At 33.4% G+C, this 20438-nt stretch overlaps 1 protein-coding gene and 1 long non-coding RNA gene across 4 annotated transcripts; one reads left to right on the forward strand and one right to left on the reverse strand.

Annotated features, from left to right (window-relative positions):
- Positions 1 to 1720: 1720 nt before the first annotated feature.
- LOC149416624 (uncharacterized) lies at positions 1721 to 4574 on the reverse strand. Its single transcript, XR_016303435.1, has 4 exons — positions 4264 to 4574; positions 3996 to 4150; positions 3245 to 3391; positions 1721 to 1983 (listed from the first exon to the last, which is right to left on the reverse strand). It is a non-coding gene; the product is annotated as an uncharacterized LOC149416624 (long non-coding RNA).
- A 227-nt stretch (positions 4575 to 4801) lies between these two features.
- Positions 4802 to 16180, forward strand: LOC149416625 (uncharacterized). Of its 3 annotated transcripts, none has more exons than XR_016303436.1 (7): positions 4802 to 4901; positions 5218 to 5299; positions 7698 to 7865; positions 9820 to 9954; positions 11998 to 12116; positions 13391 to 14441; positions 14513 to 16180. XR_016303436.1 is itself a non-coding variant. In XM_089641431.1 (6 exons), the coding sequence occupies exons 2-6, from the start codon at positions 5249 to 5251 to the stop codon at positions 13419 to 13421; spliced, it is 504 nt and encodes a 167-aa protein (XP_089497557.1). In that variant the 5' UTR covers positions 4802 to 4901; positions 5218 to 5248; the 3' UTR covers positions 13422 to 16180. The 3 variants fall into 3 exon arrangements, 1 of the variants encoding a protein (XP_089497557.1); XR_016303437.1 differs by having other exon boundaries at positions 13391 to 14405; XM_089641431.1 differs by having other exon boundaries at positions 13391 to 16180.
- Positions 16181 to 20438: the final 4258 nt, after the last annotated feature.

The following is a 20438-nucleotide window of genomic DNA, read 5'->3' on the forward strand; positions in this document are numbered from 1 at the left end:
TGTGGTAGGCCCTATGTTCAACTTTTGTACAGATTCGTACTAGGCCTATAATATATACTCAAAGTATCTAATCTTTTTACATTACAAAACAGTACACCTATGGGAAAGTAAAATTAGCATTATTTGGAGTCTATGTGAAAATTTGGATGCCATATAGTATGTTGAAGGATAAGTGAGCAATGAAGGAAGTTGGGCAATTCATTGATTCATATACTTAGAAAAATTTAGCATTATAGACCAAAAACAATATGGCTTTCAAAAGAAAAAAAGCACAGAGAATTTATTACAGGATTTTTCAAATTATATTAATAATGAATTAAACCATTAAAGACATGTTTTAGTACTATTTATAGATAACTCCAAAGCGTTTGATACAATTGACCCACAGAAATTATTAAAAATCTTAGAAGCTATTGGAATTAGAGGTAACCTACTTAATTTGTTTAAAAATTATTTATTTAATAGACATATCTGTGTAAAAATATTAGAAAAAATGAGCTGGAGGAAAAAAATCTATGCTGGAGTCCCGCAGGGGTCGATTTTGGGTCCAACCCTTTATATTATATTTGTATCAATAATGAAAAAAATATTTAAATATGTAAGACACTTTGTATATGCTGACGACACTGCTCTTGTCATATCCGATGAACAATTATCCATTGCGATTAAATATATGCAACATGACTTTACGTCCCTGATAAAATGATCACATGACGCAGGTCTAATCATTAATACCAAGAAAACTAAATTGATGCACATACGGTCTCCACATGCTTCATTTCAGATCATGCCTAAAATAATTTCACATAACTTTATATGTATTCATCAAAACATTTTACAGCCCTGTATGTGTGAAAGTATTGAACTGGTAAATGAATACGTTTATTTGGGGGTGACTGTTGATTGTCATTTCAAATGGGATACACAAATAAACAAAACTTGCAAGCGGCTGAGAGCGATAGTGGGTAGGATATACAAACTGAAATGTTTCGTTCCGGTGAATATTTTAAAAATTATTTACCTATCACTCGCAGAAACAACTTTACGGTATGGTGGGGGTCTACTTGGGGTCACTCTTGTAAAACTAATTTAAACCACCTGCAATCAGTACAAAATTCTATGGTTAGGTTATTAGCTCAAAAACATATTTTTTCACAGAGACGAAACATATCATTGTTGTATCGGAATTTAACAATATTACCGGTGCAGGCCTTATTATGGTACAAAATATTGATTCAACATATATATGAGTCTGATTATAAAAAGAAAGTGGAACATGAATATTACAAGGTTTACAAAGAATGAAGGAATGCTTGTTCCAAAATATAATAATAAATACGGACGGCGAACCCTAGAATTTAACGTGCCAAAAATGCTTAACATGTTACCCATTAATATAAAAAATTGCGATTCTACAAATAGATTGAGATATATGCTGAAACAATGGTTACTAAATAGAGATAGTTTATATTAATTTAGGTGTGTTAATTGTATAGTTATAGTCATAATAGTATGTGTGTATGTATGTAATTGATCATTAACATCCTGTTGACAAACTGCTTTATTGCAGTTTAACGGGATTGTAGCTTGAAAACCAATAAAAAAAATAAAAAAACTTGATATTATTTTATTAATGGAAAATAATACATTACACCACACAAAGGAAATATAAACATTGAGGGAACAAACCCCTTTAAAAACATGACAGATAAATCCTGAATTGAGCCGATCAGGTTCTGCCCCATCCTGAAATTTATATTTAATAAATTGCTCCAACAATAGAGACACATCTCGTACTGAGGAAAGTCCAGCTTCAACAAGCCTGTTGATCTCCTGTATCAGGTCAGGATGAATTTGTTGGGTCATCTTGACCGCGTCTCTGCTGTGGTTGTGGCTCGCTTCTCCGGTTGCCGAGACGTAATAACGTAGCACACATTTAGGTGGGCTGGTGGATTGAAGGGCTGCCTTCACTTGTTTCAGAATCTGAAAACAAGCCACAATGTTTTACTATAAATAAAAATAACAGAACCCTACAAAAACAGTAATTATTGGTTTGGTAGGCAGTAAAAAATATAAAATAATATTTTCAACAAAAAAATATCTGATTTCCTGAAGGGCACAGGGAAGTATGCTTTACACCTTCTATTTTGCAGTGTTGAGGCCCTGGGAATCATATTTCCGGCCATGGTACTGTGCTGACATCTACCATGGCAGCACAGTCAAATTCAATAGATAAGAATGTTGAAAATGTGTTTAAGTAAGCGATGGGAAGTTGCGTATTCCCACCACATTTCCTTCTAAACAAATGTGTGTTGTCCAAAACGGTATTTGTATAACCTTGCATCTAACCAGTGTTGTGTAGTATATAGATACATTTTTGTGTATCTGTATCTAGCTATATTTCTATAACTGTATCTAGATACATTTTTACTAGTATCTGACACCTCAGATACTCAGATACTTTATTTTCGAAGTGAACTTCTTTACCGATTTTCTCTAGTTAATTTTAAAGTTTTCCCACAGATTCAGCTAGTGGATACTTTTGTCCATCTAGTGTATAATATTTTATAGCAGTTTATATACATGTATTTTAGGGGTCCTAACCCGACTAACCGAGTACCCGGGTACCCCCGTATATAAAAAAAAATGAATTTAAAAAATAAAATAAAAATAATTACATTTTTTTTTAAATTTTCCATCAGAACCCAAAGTAATCAAGTTGCACATAGTTCACATAATATGTTTTATTTATCCAAGGGGCGTCGGGTACCCGGATAGTAATATGCTACCCGGGTACTCGCGAAGACCCCTAATACATTTATGTTATCACCGCTTGCAGGCCAATTTGCCAATATCTTTTTGGGCAACGAATAAAACAAGGTGTAAATATGTAAAATAATCACAAGCGTTTACGTCTACCGTCTTTAAGAAATTAAAGTAATCGCTGTTTTCGATAATATATTTATTTTTTTAAGTTTTCCCCCAAAAAAGAAGAAAAGTATCCAAGTATCTGTGAGTTACTTTTAAAAAGTATATGTACCTACATACAGATACAATTTTACACTGTATCTTGTATCTGTATCTGGCTACAAATTTTGCCAAGTATCTGTATCTGTATCTAGATACTTTTAAAAAGTATCTGACACAACACTGGATCTAACTATAGTGAAAACATTAAAATAATGTTATAAAGTGATTGCCCGTGTAGGGATAAGCAGAGAAAAGAGAAAAGAAACTATCATACCTTCGTTTTTGCTCTTTCTGCAATTTGAGGTGGAACAGGAAATTCTGGAAAATATTTTATTTGTTTCACACTCATCATTGCGGGACAACCAAGCTTCTTGGAGTCCAAAACCCGGAACCTCTTCTTCTTATGGTTTGGGTGATCAGCCTGAAAGAACAATTCAAGGTATATGGTCTAATAGGCTTATACGCATAAGACGCCTATTATTTATGCGGCAAATAAATTGCCCATGGTTAATTTATTTGACGCAGATGATTAACTTTTACAAAAGTTGTTAGGGCCTATGCAATGTTGACATTAGTATAAAATTACAAGTGTGATTATAATCCAGTGTGATATGAATTAAAATTGTGAAATGAGATATAGCTGCAGGGGCTTTAATTAATTTGGCACTTTGAGCACGGTCTTCTTTAAACTAACACGACATGAGGATGTGTTACGAGCCACGGCACACTTTTAAACACACAAAGATGAATTGTGATTGGTGTGATTGTCGTGTTAATCTAAATGAGACGGAGCTCCAACTGCCATATTAGGAAGGCCCCTGGTGTAATCTAGTCCTAGATTACCTAGGCGCAGGCCCATCGCTTTTTTTTTTTATTTTAAACACATCACCGACGATACGGTGATCATTTTGGGGTTATAGACATTAATCTTGGACCAGAGAGTCCTCGGTGCTCTGTCAATGCTACTATTGAAAGACGAGGGGGAGTAGGCCTAGCTGATGTGGTTCAAGGGTGTATTAACATACCAATTCAACTCTCTTTTCTTCTTTTTATTTGGGCGGTGTAGTCGGGGGCCTTGGGCGCACTCTCTGTACGCATTCATACCGAATGTAAATGGCAGCCCAAAAAAATGGAATCCCAAAGAACTCCACTGAAGGCGGGGAGAACGTGTATACTGCATCTGAAAGATTGGAAATGTTAATTTCGAATAACTCGTAAATATCAGCAGCTGCTTATGAACTGAAGAAATGGGAAGACATACCATAGACCTAGGCCCTAAGGTTTAGAACTTACCTCCCAACTTCTTTTTCATACTGTCTCTCGTTGAAAAAGAGTGCCCCAACGCGTTCACAGAACACAGACATGCTTCATAATTTACTTCATTGTCAATGTATCCACTGATAACACCCGTCTCTGAATTCTTTTTGAAATTACTTAACGAAACTTCTAAAAGACGGTATAAACCGGCACACAAAGACGCCATTTCTGATGATTTCTGACGTTTCGTTTCACTGCCCACCGCCATAAATATACCACTCTCCCCACCGCGTTTCACTGATTTTGCCATAAATAAACCACTCTGATTTTGCATTACAGGAAATCCTACAACCAATTCAAACTCATGTTGAAAGAGAAAGGGGCCTTATTGGCCCGGAGCTCTGTATGCCATTTATTCAAAAAGTCAAAAAGTCAGTGAGAAACAATTTACTCGGAACACACTCGGGTATGCTCGGATATGTTGGCCACGCCCCTGTCGACTAGTCGCTGTGCATATAGCGACTCCCAAGTTGAAAGCCCGTCTACTTTTGTTCTTTCGACATTTCTATGGACTTCTTCAGTAATTTTTCTTCTAAGCATTTTACTGACTGCTTCGGTGACCGGTGTGTTTTCAGCTGTTTCGCTGGAAGTTCGGAGTTTCTGTTTCTGTTCTTGTGAGTTTTATTTTTAAACATTGTTATTATCTCAATTTAGAATTTGTTTATTCTCAAAGAAATCATTTATCTTGACTCCACACTTCGACTAAAATATACCTTTTAATTTTGTATAGTGCTTTATGTCATGCCTATAAGATTTTAAATTTTCGTCTTCGCAATATTTTGTGCAATTTCAGCAAACCTTATTATTTCCAATCGGAATCAGGACAGTTGCTTTTGTCAGGCTGGCACTGACAACTTTAAATGAAATTTTTTATCCTATGTTACCTTGCTTGATTTCTTGAACCCAAGGTTAAATATTTTTCGTTTCCAGTCAGTCCACCAACAAAGAAGTTGTCACAAACATGGAATTCCGTTTATCGGATTTCACGGACGGCACAGGATCCGCAAACGTGGTAAGTATGTTTTAATAAATGATAATTTCAAATTCGCAATTATTTTCAATTCATTGGCCGAAAATACCCAAAGCTATGATTATTTTGTTGACTAAGTAATAATTTTTATGTGCAATGCAAAATACATTTGCCACAATGCATATTACTGATGAAACAAATGTTTTTTGGTATTATTATTTTCACTATTAACATTTTCGATTGCGTTATTATTGCAATATGCTTTGAAAAGTAGGTAGGTAAAAGATATTGACTTATTTTGCCATAATGTGGTGTCATCAATATATTGTACCTTTATATTTTGAGAACAAAAATATGAAGATTGGGATAATATTTCGGAGGTGAGAGAAATGAGATTACTTGCTACAGGGAAGCGAAAAAAAGTGCTGCCGGCTGTGCGAGACGAAATACTATAGATTGTACCCTCTAGTAATGGAAAATACCAAAATAATTATGTTTTCTGTTGGTTTGATGTTTTTGGCGAATTAATCGGTGTATCGCCACAAAATCAACGATGAAAAAAAATGCACGTTTTCCCATCTTTACGCTAAAAAGCCGTAATTCATTCAATATAATTTATTAATATATTAATTCATCAAACCATAATTTATTTCGTACATTCGCATACAAATATTCCCCCAATTTACGATTTTTAAATGTGTGGCCGTTTTACATACAGACCGCTCAATTTGGTTGGTTTAACTGTTTTGTGTCAACTGTTTAGTTTTAACCTTATTGCATACTTTACGTTCATCTCGACCAAATCAATACACCGCTCAACCATATTGAGTCGTCTGTGAGGCCCATAATTGTGCAGTCAATATTCTTTTATCAAATGTGAAATCGTCCTGTTTAATAAATCGGACTTACTCACTTTTTTTTTTTTTCAATATTATGGTAGGTAACTACCCGAAGAAAGTTTTAAAATTTATTGAGATAGAGATGTTTATTTGTACAAATTAAATATTTCGTTATTTGATTTTAAAAAATGTTACTTATATGGTTTCTAATAATTAGTAGGCAGGTATTGAAGTACCTACTTGCTAGGTAGTTGTAAAAAAATCAACTTGTAATGCAATGATGCCTTTAGTATGAGCCCTTTTCTGATGTAACTTTTTTTCTGCAAAAACGGACGTCCTCCCGTTTTGATATTCACTCACTGACTGGAAATTATTCGAGAAGCTCTTTACTAATACGAGGTTTAGACATCGTTGATGTTGTTAAAATGAGTATTTTGTTAATTCTCCTATATTTAGAACTAGCTGACGTGTTGCTCGACTTTTCTCTACTTTCAGTATATTATATATATAAACCTTCCGGAAGAAATTTTCTAAATGATAGTGAAAACCCTATCAAAATCTGTTGTATAGTTTAGAAGAACTAAGCGCACAAACAGAAAGACGCGGATAGTGACTTTGTTTTATACTATTTAGAGATACCATTGTATTGTCATGATTACGAATATACTAAAAGTTTATGATAAAATTTATAACGGCCTGTAATCCCATTTTTAGTTCATTATGATCTGGGATGTTCCCGAACGTTCTAGACTATTCGCGAATATTCCAGAATGTTCCGGAATGTTGTGCAATGCTCTCGAATACCCTTTAATTTTCTGGACTGTTCTAGAAATCACTAGAGGGCGAAACATCTTCCAGTCCTTATATCTTCAAAAGCACGTCCTTCAGGTAAAAACGGGAACCTTCTTCACGGATGGGGGATAGATAGATAGATAATTTTAAACATTGTAACATATTTTCATCAAAATGAAAACAGCTGTTTTGCACAACGAGCGGGGAATTCTGCTCTTAAAGCTTTACCGACTTATTCATATTTGCTGTATAAATATTATACAGTCATATTATGTTGTGATAGTGGAAAATGTTACTCATAATCGTTGCGGATGCGTATTCCGGCCGTAGCTGTCAGATTTATACCGTCTGGCCCCTTACTATAGTGTCAGGATAGCGCCGGCAATATGAAGAATGCATAAATTTACTGACCTAATTTACTGATCACATAATGAAAATGTAAAAAAGCAGTAATACTCATTTGCAGCACTATCGGTGGGATATTTTAAATCGATTTACCAAAGCAAATGGACGCATAATCGAACTGGCCGGATTTCGATTCAAATAAAAATAGACCATGTGAAGTTAGAACGAAATGCGAAAATGACCGTGTTTTTAAGGTTTGGAACAAAAAGTGATTCCAGTCGAAAAAAATCTAGCGAAATATTATTATGTGTAACAATTTTAACCTGAGCTATACGAGTTTGTTTAGCTATACCAACACTGCAACGGCGTATTAGGGAATCTTCACAAGTAAGACTGTTATTTTTCAGAACATTATAAAATTAAATTGAAATGATGGGTTGGTAATTATGCATTGTTTTGAATAGCCCCACGACACGTCATCTTATATGCAGTGCCCGTACAACAGTGACCATACCATTGCAACGGCCAGGATGCAGTTTCACCTGGACAAGTGTCGCAAGGCGCACCCAAATTTACCAAAGGTGAACTGCCCTTTCGACAGGACCCACTGGCTGAATGAGCCGGAACTGAAGGTAAGTTGCTATAATTCATTGTATTATTCTCTTGACTACTGACGGAGGCCGTCAGAATGTTAATAATACTCCCAACTCCAGTAAAATATCAGCAGTATTTACTTTTGGTTGGCAACTTTGGCCGCTAGAGGGGCTAGTGTAGTATGGCATAAAATTCATTCAAATGTATGATTGAAACTCGCACCCCTAGGAGGTGCTAGTGTAGCATACTGCCATCAGAATATATAGGAAATGTGAGAAGTTAAAGGCATTATAAGTATTCTACATTATTTTGTTATTGACTTATTTCAGTTAGGTACTCCTACCTTCCAAGTGTTCCTTTCCAACTGTTTTAATCAAAAAAAGGTCAAGAGGCTTCCGTGATCGAAGAGTTAGGTTCTCGACTAGCAAGCCAGAGGTCACAGGTTCAAATCCCAGCGTGGGCAAGTAAATTTTATTTGATTAATTTATGTTTTTTCACAATTTTCTTATTTAAAATAATATATAGCACTTTGCGGCACATTCCAGAATGGAAGATACTCTCAGTATCGCCCAGATGTAAGACCACCATTCAAAATTGAAACTTGAAATGACTTTAGCCAGGTCAACAGGTCTGAATAGCCAGGTACTTCCCTACCTTCCTCTCCCCCTTCTTCCCCACTACCTTCAGCCTTACAACATACCCCAATTGGGAAAGCCATAGTCTCACTAGCTCCAGACGGTTGGGAGCAGTTGGGACTCTAGTGCGGCTTTACATTTAAAAAAAACAAGTGAAAATAATGTCCTTCCTTAAATGGAAGGAGATTATAAGTTCTCATAGAACTCCAAGATCTCTAGTAACATTTACCCTATTTAAGTTTGTTCTTAATTATGTAGGGATAGAATATTGTATTTTTCTTTCGAGAATAAGATATGATGCTACATTTATCTGTATTCAAAAGAAGGTAATTTTTTTAAACAATACATTGACCAGAAAGTCCAGGTCGTCCTTGAGCTCTATACAATCCGTCTCGGAGTTAATGATGTTGACAATCATACAGGTGAGAATTATTGATAGCTTTGTTAACATCATTCATAAAAATATTTAATAAGAGGGGGCCAAGAAGAGATCCTTGGGGAACTCCCGAGGTAACGGGGACGAAACTAGAGCAGAACCTTTGTAAGGTTGAATGTTTGTTTAACCTTTGCTTTCGTGCGATTGCTGAGATTAGAGGCTAACCGAAGAAGGAGGTCACCGCGTATACCTATTACTTCGACTTTCTCAATTAAGATACTGTGGGGAATTTTATCAAAGGTTTTGGAATATTCTGTGTATACCACATCCACTTGATATCCGTTATCCATAGCAACAAGGACTGTATCAACAAACTCGTACAGATTGGTTTCTGTTGATTTTTTGATATGAGGTCGTTTACAAGGAAAAATGTTATCAAAAACTATTATGTCAAAAAGTTTACCCATTTCATTTAATTTAGAGATTGGTCTATAATTTTCTGACCTTAAGCGCCGCGAAATATTTACACCACGTTTTTTAGTCAGGCTGTTAGTAGAAAAACCTTCATTGTTGAGTCTTCACAAACTATGGGTAAGGAAATGGAGTTTTAAAACAAAAACATTTCAAAGATAATTTTATCTAGTTTCTAAAATAATATATTTTTTTGCGTCAACTCAAAAATAAGAAATATTTAGATCGTTATAGATACCTCGAGAGTATTCTGAAATTCACAATTATAACAATATAAAATAAATATTTTTGACTATGAAAATATCATCTAAAATCTGTTTATGTATTACCTATCTGCCTTATTTTTTTATAGTAGAAGTTCTGGTTTTGAGATGTGTTCAGCCATTTCCAATTTTTCCATTTGATTTTGACATGTTTACTAATATTTATGTATGTACAGCAATTTGTTTGTTAGACTGTATATTACGCCTAAGGATGCTTAGTATTTACTAATGATGGATGTTATTCCAGTACCACGTGACGGTATGCCCGCAGCGCATTGGGTTTGACCAGTTTGCCTACTCCGTGGAGGACCAGAGCCGCCCGGCCGCTGTGGTACCCCCGCCCGCACCCTACGTGCCCCCATCCGACGAGAACTGGGATGACGTAAGCTAACCTAGAAATCTTGTTTTTTTTTTATTTGACATTAAATCAAAAAATCCTTTGAAGGAAACACTAAAGAGATAATATTAGCCAGATTGTATGCATAAAAACAGACATCCTCTCGTGAGGCAGGTGATGTACTTGCATTTGTGCCTATTTTAATCGTCAATAAACGCCGGCAATAAATGCATAATATTTTAACCTTTTGGTCATTAGTGCATATTTGAACCTTTTTTTATCATTTATGCATATAGCACTGCCATCTTTATTAATACAAGCCATGCTGGTGAAACTACACTGACAGATAAAGAGACCTGTTTTCGGACTTCTTGCACTGGGTTTAGCAGGATTTAGTACTAAAATTCACTGAGTGTACGGAGGCATCATAAGGATGCACTATTCCTGTATAAAGTAGTTAACAATAATATTCAATGCCCAGAGTTGCTAAACAAGATTCCATTCAATTTACCTGCGCTCAACACGCTCTTGTGTCCTGTTCAGGGTTGATCAAAGCAAAACGAACTCAAAGCAGAATTCTTACCTGAACAGACTATGCACTAATTACAATAGCGTATTATCCAAGGTTGATATTTTCAGTTTCGAACTTACCAAAAAATACTTCATAAAAGAATATTTCTCTGATGGTTTGTGAATAATGTTTATGTCTCTATTGTTTATATCTCTATTATGATTTGATTTATATCTACAACCTCTCTCCATGGCTATAAATGTATTGTTTTGTAAATTTTTCGTTTTATATTATCTTTTGTTTTGTATAAATTTTTTAATTAATTTTCCTTTCTCACAAATTTCAATAACTTATTCCATATTATGCTGTCTCAGTTAAAGTCACAAGGAGGAAATCCATAATTAGTTTATTTTACTATATAATACTTATGTACAAACTGATTAAATGTAAACTGTCGATTTCCCGAAAATGAATAAATAAAATCTGCTAAATCCAGTGCAAGAAGTCGCTTTAACCAAAACCTCCTAATGGTCGGTGCAGTTTCTACAGCATGGTCTGTCTTAATAAAGATGGCAGTGCATATAGTCATTTAATTGTTCAAAATATGAGCTGTTCAAATTAGGAATGGATATTTGTGTGTTTCTGAGGAAACACACTATTTTTGGAATGAGTTACATTTGGAAATTTGAAAAGACTAATAGTAGAGATTTCGTGGAGATGACCGTGTTTGAATTTAACATCCCACCCCCTTTCCCCCACCCCCTTTCCCCCATCCCCTTTCCCCCACCCCCTTTCCCCCACCCGTCAAGCCTTTTTTTATTGCTTCACTTTGCATATTTTGGACATTTTTAGTGCAAAATTCTTTCTTGAACCAGAAAATCTAGGGCCTAGGAGTCTTATGGTCATTTTTCTTTTTCAGTATTTTTCAAACTTTTTTATTGTATTTTTAAAAGAACGGGACAATTTATTTAAAAAATTTAAATATAAGTTTTTAACACTTGCATTTTTTGTATAACGGACAAGTGATCTTTATTGACTTTTGGACAATCTAATAAAATAAAAATTAATGCTGTCATTTTTGAAGTCGGATGTGACCTGACAAAAGCCATAAATAACATTGAGTTATATTTTTTAAACATATATTAAACGGACTATTATGTTATTAACAAATGTAAGAAGTTAAATAAAAATGCACACAATTTGCTCACTACATATCACCAGTCTAAATTAATACAAAATTTAGAACAGAGAATTGTTTCATTAAACAATATTAAATAGTTCAATTGATAACCTTTAAAATTGAAATACATGTTGATTTATCAAGTCTTGAAAAATAAACAAAGGTTAGAGATAGTGAGTGCATTAGATAAGATGGATGAGCCCACTTCCCAGTCAACACCACCACTTCCATAAATAACAGGTAAAGATAATAATAGATAAATAAAATAAACAGGGCCACCATAGTGACATTTGTGACTCTTTTATGGTGTTCACAATCAGACTGGGGCTTTATATAGATGTTCTGCATATGTGTGTTGAATATAAATAAAGGTAGTTTGTGTGTGTGTGTGTTGCAGTCAGATTGCCCGGCGTATGACCCGCAGCAGAACCTGGATACCCGGACGGATGTGATGCGGAAGCTGCCCGGCGCCCAACCCGCCGAGAGGAGGAAGTTCCGCAGCGTGCAGCGTCAGAGGTACTGCCGGGAGACCCAATAACTGACTCGCAGAAAGCAACCATCCATACTCGTCATCCCAACCAACCTATTGACGCCAATCCAATATTTTCTACTTGCCTTTTAACTTGCAATTGGTCTTTCGACTTGCAGTTTGACTTTCAACTTACATTTAAACTTTCAACTTATGCTACTTACATTGAAACTTACTCGCAATTGAATTTTCAACCGGCAGCTTGAATTTATATTGCAATCTGACAACACTATACATATTGGCAGGTTGCAACTTGCAACACAACTGAAATCTTGTTTCCAATTTTCATTTCCTACGGATGGTAAGCTTAAATGCCACATAATTTACAAAAGTGAACATTACCATAAACAGAACAAATGAACATTTCTCTCTAACTTTCAAGTAACTCTTAGTAAAAGAATGACAATATTTATAGATATCCGATGACAGCGGTGGTCATGTTTCCAAGCTGTAAGATCTGTTTTTTACATCTTCATCACGTTGTGAGCTGCTGTTTCTTTTAGAGGTCTGAAATGAATTGTGGAGTTACAAAACCTGCTCTGAAAATATTTGTTTATTTCGAGATACTCGCAAAAACTGTTTGGAACTACATTTTATGATAAATATTATGTTAACCCCTCAGGCCTCTGGCGAATACTGTCAGAAGGTCGGAGTAATTCCGCTTTGCGATAATATCCAAATAAAATGAATGTATCCGAAAACTAAAAACTGTTTTTGAAAGGTGATAAAATACGCTTTCGAATTTTATGATCAGAAATAGACATTATGAGTATTGAAATATTAAATTTCCATTTTTTACCTAACTTTTTTTTATGACTAAAGTGATAATTAAAAAATATGCAAAACCTCACGGATTTTATTAAATAAATATATTACAAACGTTACTATCACCTCACTTTTTGTTGTTTCATATAAAAATAATTAATGAAAAAACATTTTTTTTTTTTTCAAATTGTGGTTGGAATCATTGATTTCATAAAGGTGCACATTTTAATTCTTCTGTGGTTAACTTCTGGATTTGTATATAAAGCATGGTGTTTTTTCTTTCTAACACTGTTTAGATCATATTTCTCACCATGATAGTAAGGGAGATGCAACGATTGTGAGTTGTTCCCAAAAGCAAACAAGTTAACCTGACGGGTTAACGTTCAATATGTTTCAACGTTTTCGTCTCGAAATCGGCAGAAATTTCCAGAGCCGGCTTTGCAACTCCACGACTCGAATTACCTGGTAATATGGAACACTTGTCTCTTTCTTTCAGGAATAACTCGAGAAACAACGTTACGGATTGAAGTTTTGTCAAGTAGCAAGTAACAAACGGTATTACCCGAGTCTCCTTATATTGTTCCTACCCTGGTTTTCTCTACACACGGATTGATTTGACCATTTGCCCACCAATTTCCGTGCAACTCCAATTCCCGAAATATAAAAATGTATCCAAAACACAAGCATTATTCATTTTTTTTACTTGAAACAAATTACTATGTAATGCTAAGTATTAAGCGTTCAATCGGGATCAAAGAGATTGTAACCTTTATTTTACCAAAAAGAGAACACCTTGAGAGATGTCACTATAATATAACATTTTACAATTTAGAAAATCAAAAATTATTAATATACTTTAAATAAAAAGGAAGCCTCCATATTGCACCAATCGAAATTCCGGCCTAATATTAGAAACGAATGTACTTATTACTTATATTTCTGTCAGCTTTTGTATTGAATCTTTCATTTTTGGTTTATGTTATCCCAGTTAGTGTTAATATTACCTGGAATATTTTCAACAATCATTCTTTGACAAATGAAGATATTATTATTTAACGGTTTACGGTTCACAGATATTAAACCATATTGAGTTAGGCCGGTTGTTTGCTTTCTGATAAAAAAAGCTGATAAGCGGCGCCGTTTCAAGATCATTTTTATAACTTAAATGGATTTTTTATATTTATTACAATTTATCCATTTTTGTTTTAAGATTTAAAGGTGCCAGATAGAAAAGGTGTTACTAAAAAAAAGCTTATCTTTTTATGCTTACCGCCACAAGAAAATTAATCTTCTATTTTTGCTCTCAAAATTATTGCACTTGAATTTTATAAAGTCTTAAACACTTAGATGGTGTCACTATGCGATGGGTATCTATTGACATAGATGGTGTAACTGTGCGATAGGTACCTATTGACATAGATGGTGTAACTGTGCGATAGGTACCTATTGACATAGATGGTGTGACTATTCGATAGGTACCTATTGACATAGATGGTGTGACTATGCGATAGGTACCTATTGACATAGATGGTGTGACTATGCGATAGGTACCTATTGACATAGATGGTGTAACTATGCGATAGGTACCTATCGCATAGATGGTGTGACTATGCGATAGGTACCTATTTTGGCTTCTGTCTGTGTGAATATTTAATGCTGCTTTCAGATCTAGCTAAGTTTTCTGGACTCACAACTAGATGGTAAAAAGTTTTCCAGAGAACTTTAGTGCGCTATCGGCGCGATTGCAACACGTTGCTCGCTTCAGACGCTTGGCGTAACTTGATAGGTGCAGCTTTTAAATTCTGCTGATATCGTCATGTAATAAAACATAATTAAGTTAGCAGTAAAGGCTTAATCTAAGACGCAATTGTATTAGTAAATATTGATAAAAATGATAACAAACCAAAATTCCCTTTGATTTATAATTTAACAAATAAAATGGTCAAATAGACCTAAACTTTGAAACTTTATACGATTTGAAAGCATTTTTTTTTTTAAATTTTACTAGAGGGATCTTCCTTAGGTGTGTATGTTTAACTTTTTATAAAGAGAATTTGATTCCGCAATAATTATGTTTGATTAGTGAATCGATGATTGAATCTAACGTTTGTGATAGGAACTTAATTGAACTGGAGTGATTCCAATTTTGTTATATTTTTTTTATTACTTTTTTGCTGTTGCAATGATTAAAGAATGCGACAGTTGATTTTGTGAAAAAAAGCTTTAAAATTGTGATGTTAATATGAATAGTGCTAAATGAATTGAAAGGGTAAACATATTTATATAAGTCTCTAAACAGGTGAATAAGGCTTGAATCTCGGTGGCATGTTACACTATTGTATGACAAATTGAGGATCATTCTGCAGTATGAGGATATAGCCAACAATAATAAAAATACAACTTTTGTGAAAGTGTTTTTCAATGACATGACTAACTACGTAAATCGTTTCAAATATAATAATAGATGCAAAAAATACTGATATATTTTAATAGTTTCCCCTTAAGATGCATTTTTCATTAACCGGTGCAAAACTGCATTTTATGTGGTGTTACGCATTTTAAGCGGTATTACACATTTTAAGTGGTATTACACATTTTAAGTGGTATTACACATTTTAAGTGGTATTACACATATTAAGTGGTGTTACACATTTTAAATGGTATTACACATTTTGAGTGGTATTACACATTTTGAGTGGTATTACACATATTCAGTGGTATTACACATTTTAAGTGGTATTACACATATTAAGTGGTATTACACATTTTAATTGGTATTACACACTTTAAGTGGTATTACACATATTAAGTGGTGTTACACATTTTAAATGGTATTACACATTTTGAGTGGTATTACACATATTCAGTGGTATTACACATTTTAAGTGGTATTACACATATTAAGTGGTATTACACATTTTAATTGGTATTACACACTTTAAGTGGTATTACACATATTAAGTGGTGTTACACATTTTAAATGGTATTACACATTTTGAGTGGTATTACACATATTCAGTGGTATTACACATTTTAAGTGGTATTACACATATTAAGTGGTATTACACATATTAAGTGGTATTACACATTTTAATTGGTATTACACATTTTAATTGGTATTACACACTTGTGGTATTACACATTTTAAATTCCAAGAGTTTTCTTACATCATCTGCAAAAAAGTTTTTAAAATTTATGGATTCTTTAATAATCTAAAATGCAAATAATAGCCTAATTAACATTTTTAATTTATATAAATAAAGTCATGTGAGTTTATTTAAATTTAACCAATCTTATATCTGTTTTGGCTTACTTATTCTGCAGATTGATACTCAATACATTTCAGTGTTTTACTTAGAATGACACTCTAAAATTATATTCTTCTTTGTAGTTTTAACTTTATGATCAATAATGTCCAAAGTGGTTCGGTTAAAATACTGTTGGAAAATATTTTTTAACAAATTTATTTTCTTGAATAGTATTTTGTAAATATTTAATAGAAACCAGATTATAGTCTGCTTTAAAACTACAGGAAATAGAATAAATGTTGTGAGAGTCCAATGTAGACGTTAAATTAATGTAAAATTTTGTCTTAATATGTATAATTAATCTGAGATTTCTTTAATTTAAAAAAAGTTATATTTACATTCTATCTGTAGTTCATTTTAAAATCTTTACATTGCACTAAGCAGAATAGTAAAATAGTATAAGTAAATGTCTTGTTCTATGAACCATCATCATCCAGCTTCATGGTACTGCGGGGTCTGGGTCGGGTTTAACCACCACTACAAATGTTCTCTGCGGCTGCAGTCCATTTCCGCACCACTCGCCTCCAGTCCCCCGTCCTTCTCGTCCTGCTCCAATCCTCCGCAATCAGTCTCTACCCTCATCCTAGACCCATATCTTCTGTTGTTCAACCAATAAATTACATAAATATTTAATGCAATTTGTTGAAACTGCATCCAAGTATAGTTGTACTGCCTTCATAAGCAAAAAAATAGTTGGGAATCTACAAAATTCACATTCTAATATATACTTATTATTATTATGTGACCTTTGCAAATTTCCAGCTGCCTTTTTGCTTATGATGGCAGAATACTAACTATTCTATTAAAAAATAAGCATAATTATTCTTCTATTCGGCAAAAGAAATTAGAAATAAAAGTGATTAAAGTTGTATTTAGAATCACAGTCGAATTTCTGTTTTCTTCTGCTAGGAAGGAATCAACATGCCATGTTTTTCCTAACTTATCATAGAAACATTAATTTTCTATATTTTTGATACATTTTCATATTTGTTTGTTTTTTTTTTCTGCCTTGTTCACTTATATTCTTGGTAAAAAATAAAATACAGGTGACAATATTAATTTCATTTCTACCTTAGTGTACATGTATAGGAAATGTAGACAGATATCTAAAGAACAATATAAAATAACATATTTTAAAAGAAAGTACTCAAATGAGGATATGCATATATTAAAACAAATTTTCTGCTTGCCAACATCAAAAATTCAGATTGGTGACGGAAATCTTTGTAATAATGGAAATCTATCTTATAACTGTTTCAATTTAACCTTTAACGCTATTTGATCATTAATTAGTCTGTAGAAAAACAAATGACAACAATTTGACATTTACATTAGCGCAGGCCATCATAGATCACTGCATGTATAGAGTAAGACAAGGCAAAAATTCAAATTTGCAATTTATTAGGTTTTTTTTTCTGGACTCCAAACTGATTTAGTTTTTCCCAAAATGTAACAATATTTTCCCACAGCACAATAGTTATGATTGTTCTCAATTGTATATAATAATTCAGACATTCTTCAATAGTTTTGCCGTCAGCTGCGTTACTTAGTTGTTCATAAAAATGTATGTTATTATTTATTTTAGGCATTAATTACATAATATGTGTAAGAATAAGTTTAACATATCAGCATTTCGGAAATATTATTATGCATAGTTCCAACTGTGCACTTACAAATTTTTAAGAATGTCAACTTTAGACTATATGGATCTTAAATGCCTTACACACCTCCCTGCAATCGGAGGCAATATCGGGCAGTGGCGGGGAGCACCCTAGATCGCTTCCTTGATCATCGCGTGAGACAAATCGGCACTAACTCCAAAATCGGGACCGTGTTGAGTCACCCAGTGTGTAGTAAAATCTTGTTGATTTTGTTAGTTTTCTTGCGAGCGATTCACCAATCAATTCTTAACTCAAATCTTCCTTTTTTTTTTACATAATTGCACTCAAGAAAGCGCTGTTGCTTTGCTGCATGATCAGTTTAACACTGGGGCAGGGACGGGTGTGTGGAAAAGATGCCAATTTTACCCCCACCACCACTCCCTAAATCGCATTCGATTACAGGGAGGTGTGTAAGGCCTCTTAGGGTGCCGTCGAAATGTAATTTAAAAGAAGACTTTTCCATGTGTATTTTAGAATATAAAAGCAAATATGCTTTTTTCAAAGTTTTACAAACAATTCATCAAAATTAAATACTACCTACAACCATATTAGCCTGAATATCATGCCCCCATTAATAAATGAAATTAGTTGATTAGAAAATAGCGCAAGTAAATACCAATATAAATGTGCACAGAGAAGCAAATGAGTATACATAACATCATACAGCCTCTCCTTCACAACATATCTCACTGGCTTCAAACGATTGGGACTGTTGCATTTGCAAAAAGTTTTGGTTTTAATGCGACATACTTATTTCTGTACCTATCTAACATTGCATTAAATAATGATTTGTATTTTGGCTAATATGGTGCCATCTACTTGGGAAAATACTGAGAAAAATTCTGTTACTTTATTAACAAACAGAATCATTTTTGAAATATTGTGAAAATAGTTATTCTTGATACATTTCGGAAATTAATTAGAGTAGAGATTTAAAAGATAATATTGGAGAGATATGTATAATATTGACTTGTTATGTTTTGTTACTTGATGTGAGGGGCGATGGTTGAAATGTTACCATTAAAAAAAATAAAAAACACTCAGGGCTATTAACTTCTTGCGACGCTTCCTGCGTTTAAATATTTTCAGTTCCTTTACCAACCAATCACCATTATTCTACATTGTGAAAGATTATTTTAACATTACATTCTCACAACACTGAAATACCAGGATAAGTTTTTTGTTAATACATAGCCTCATTATTTTAGATGATTAATTTACATAATATATTGTTTATGTACCTTTTCAATTTATTTTAAGTATGTAACATTTTGTTTTCCTAGATTAACTTTATTTAATTTTGTCTTCTGTAAATTGAATTAAATTGTCACTTGTTGCACAAATTTCAATTAAATTTAAACTTTTCTAAGTCAATAAATTATTTTTCAATTAATTTGTATTTGGTTTTAAATAGTTTTTGTAATTTTTAAAGCTAGAGTCTTTTTATAGAATTTGATATCTACCATAAATTAAATAGTTATTTTTATGTAAGATAATATCTTTGAATTTAGTTAATTTATTGCTGCACAGATTTCAGAACTGTGTTTAAAAGATTAAGATTAATTGCTATATTTTTGTAATTTTCATTCTATTATGTAATTTTATTATTGTGTTCATTGAATTAAACAATGTAATGGATAACCAAATATTTTTGTTTTATTGTATTTGTCAAATCTTGTATTTTCTGCTATGAGACCTATTTGTATATGATAGTCACTGAAATTCTTTATCGTAGGTTTTCAACAGCCTCGATGTGTGCTTTATTTCTCTCCTCATATGTAATATACAGGACTGAAATTTATTTTGTATATTAACCACTGTAATGTCATCCAATTTCATGGGGGTGGGGTTTTGAAATCTTATGTAGATAGTAACCGTCCTCTTGTTTTGAAGGTCAAGTGTGAAAATATGATCAGTCTCGGGATAAAACAAGATTTGTATAAAAAACATAGTCACAACGGGATACTTCTAGATAGATAATATACAACTGAAGTCCCCGGGATTTATGTAAAGTTTTTCAAAATCGGGTGTAGACAGTAATTTTCTTCTTATTTTGAACGTATCCTGTAAGGGGTGGGGAATGGGGATGGGGTGGTTTTTCGAAATCTAATGTAGACAGTGGCCTCCCAATTGTTTTAAAGGGTTCCATGCTAACTCAACACAGTGACTAGTCAACACACCTTTAAAACGTGATATAAAGTCATTAAAAACGATGAAAAAAAATAAAATTTTAACCTAACCTAACCTACTTAACCTTGTTAATAAAGTTTTTGTTTCATCACTTTCCATGACTTTAAAGATGTGATGAATTATCATTATGATGATTTATCCGGTCACCGTTTTAAAGATCAAGTGTGCTAAATTTCATTAACCTCGGAATAAAACTGCAGATTTGTATAAAAAACAAAACCACGCCACCCGCGCCTGTCCGCCACAAAGAGATACTCTCCTTTATATATTAGAAGATTACATTTTTGTAATATTTTATTGATTTGTCCTACTTGGGCCGTGTTGTAGCAAGTAGTCTATGACTTCATTTTGTTTTTGCATACTACTATAATAATGAATACACACA

This window comes from Hesperophylax consimilis, chromosome 16 (assembly GCF_061612785.1).
Source record: "Hesperophylax consimilis isolate HC1 chromosome 16, BYU_Hcon_1.0, whole genome shotgun sequence".
Lineage (NCBI taxonomy): Eukaryota > Metazoa > Arthropoda > Insecta > Trichoptera > Limnephilidae > Hesperophylax > Hesperophylax consimilis.

Coding starts and splice junctions, on each gene's coding strand:
- LOC149416625 (XM_089641431.1), top strand. CDS start 5,249: ATGGAATTCCGTTTATCGGATTTCACGGACGGCACAGGATCCGCAAAC. Junction 5,300..7,697: donor GCACAGGATCCGCAAACGTG/GTAAGTATGTTT, acceptor TGTTTTGAATAG/CCCCACGACACGTCATCTTA. Junction 9,955..11,997: donor CCGACGAGAACTGGGATGAC/GTAAGCTAACCT, acceptor TGTGTGTTGCAG/TCAGATTGCCCGGCGTATGA.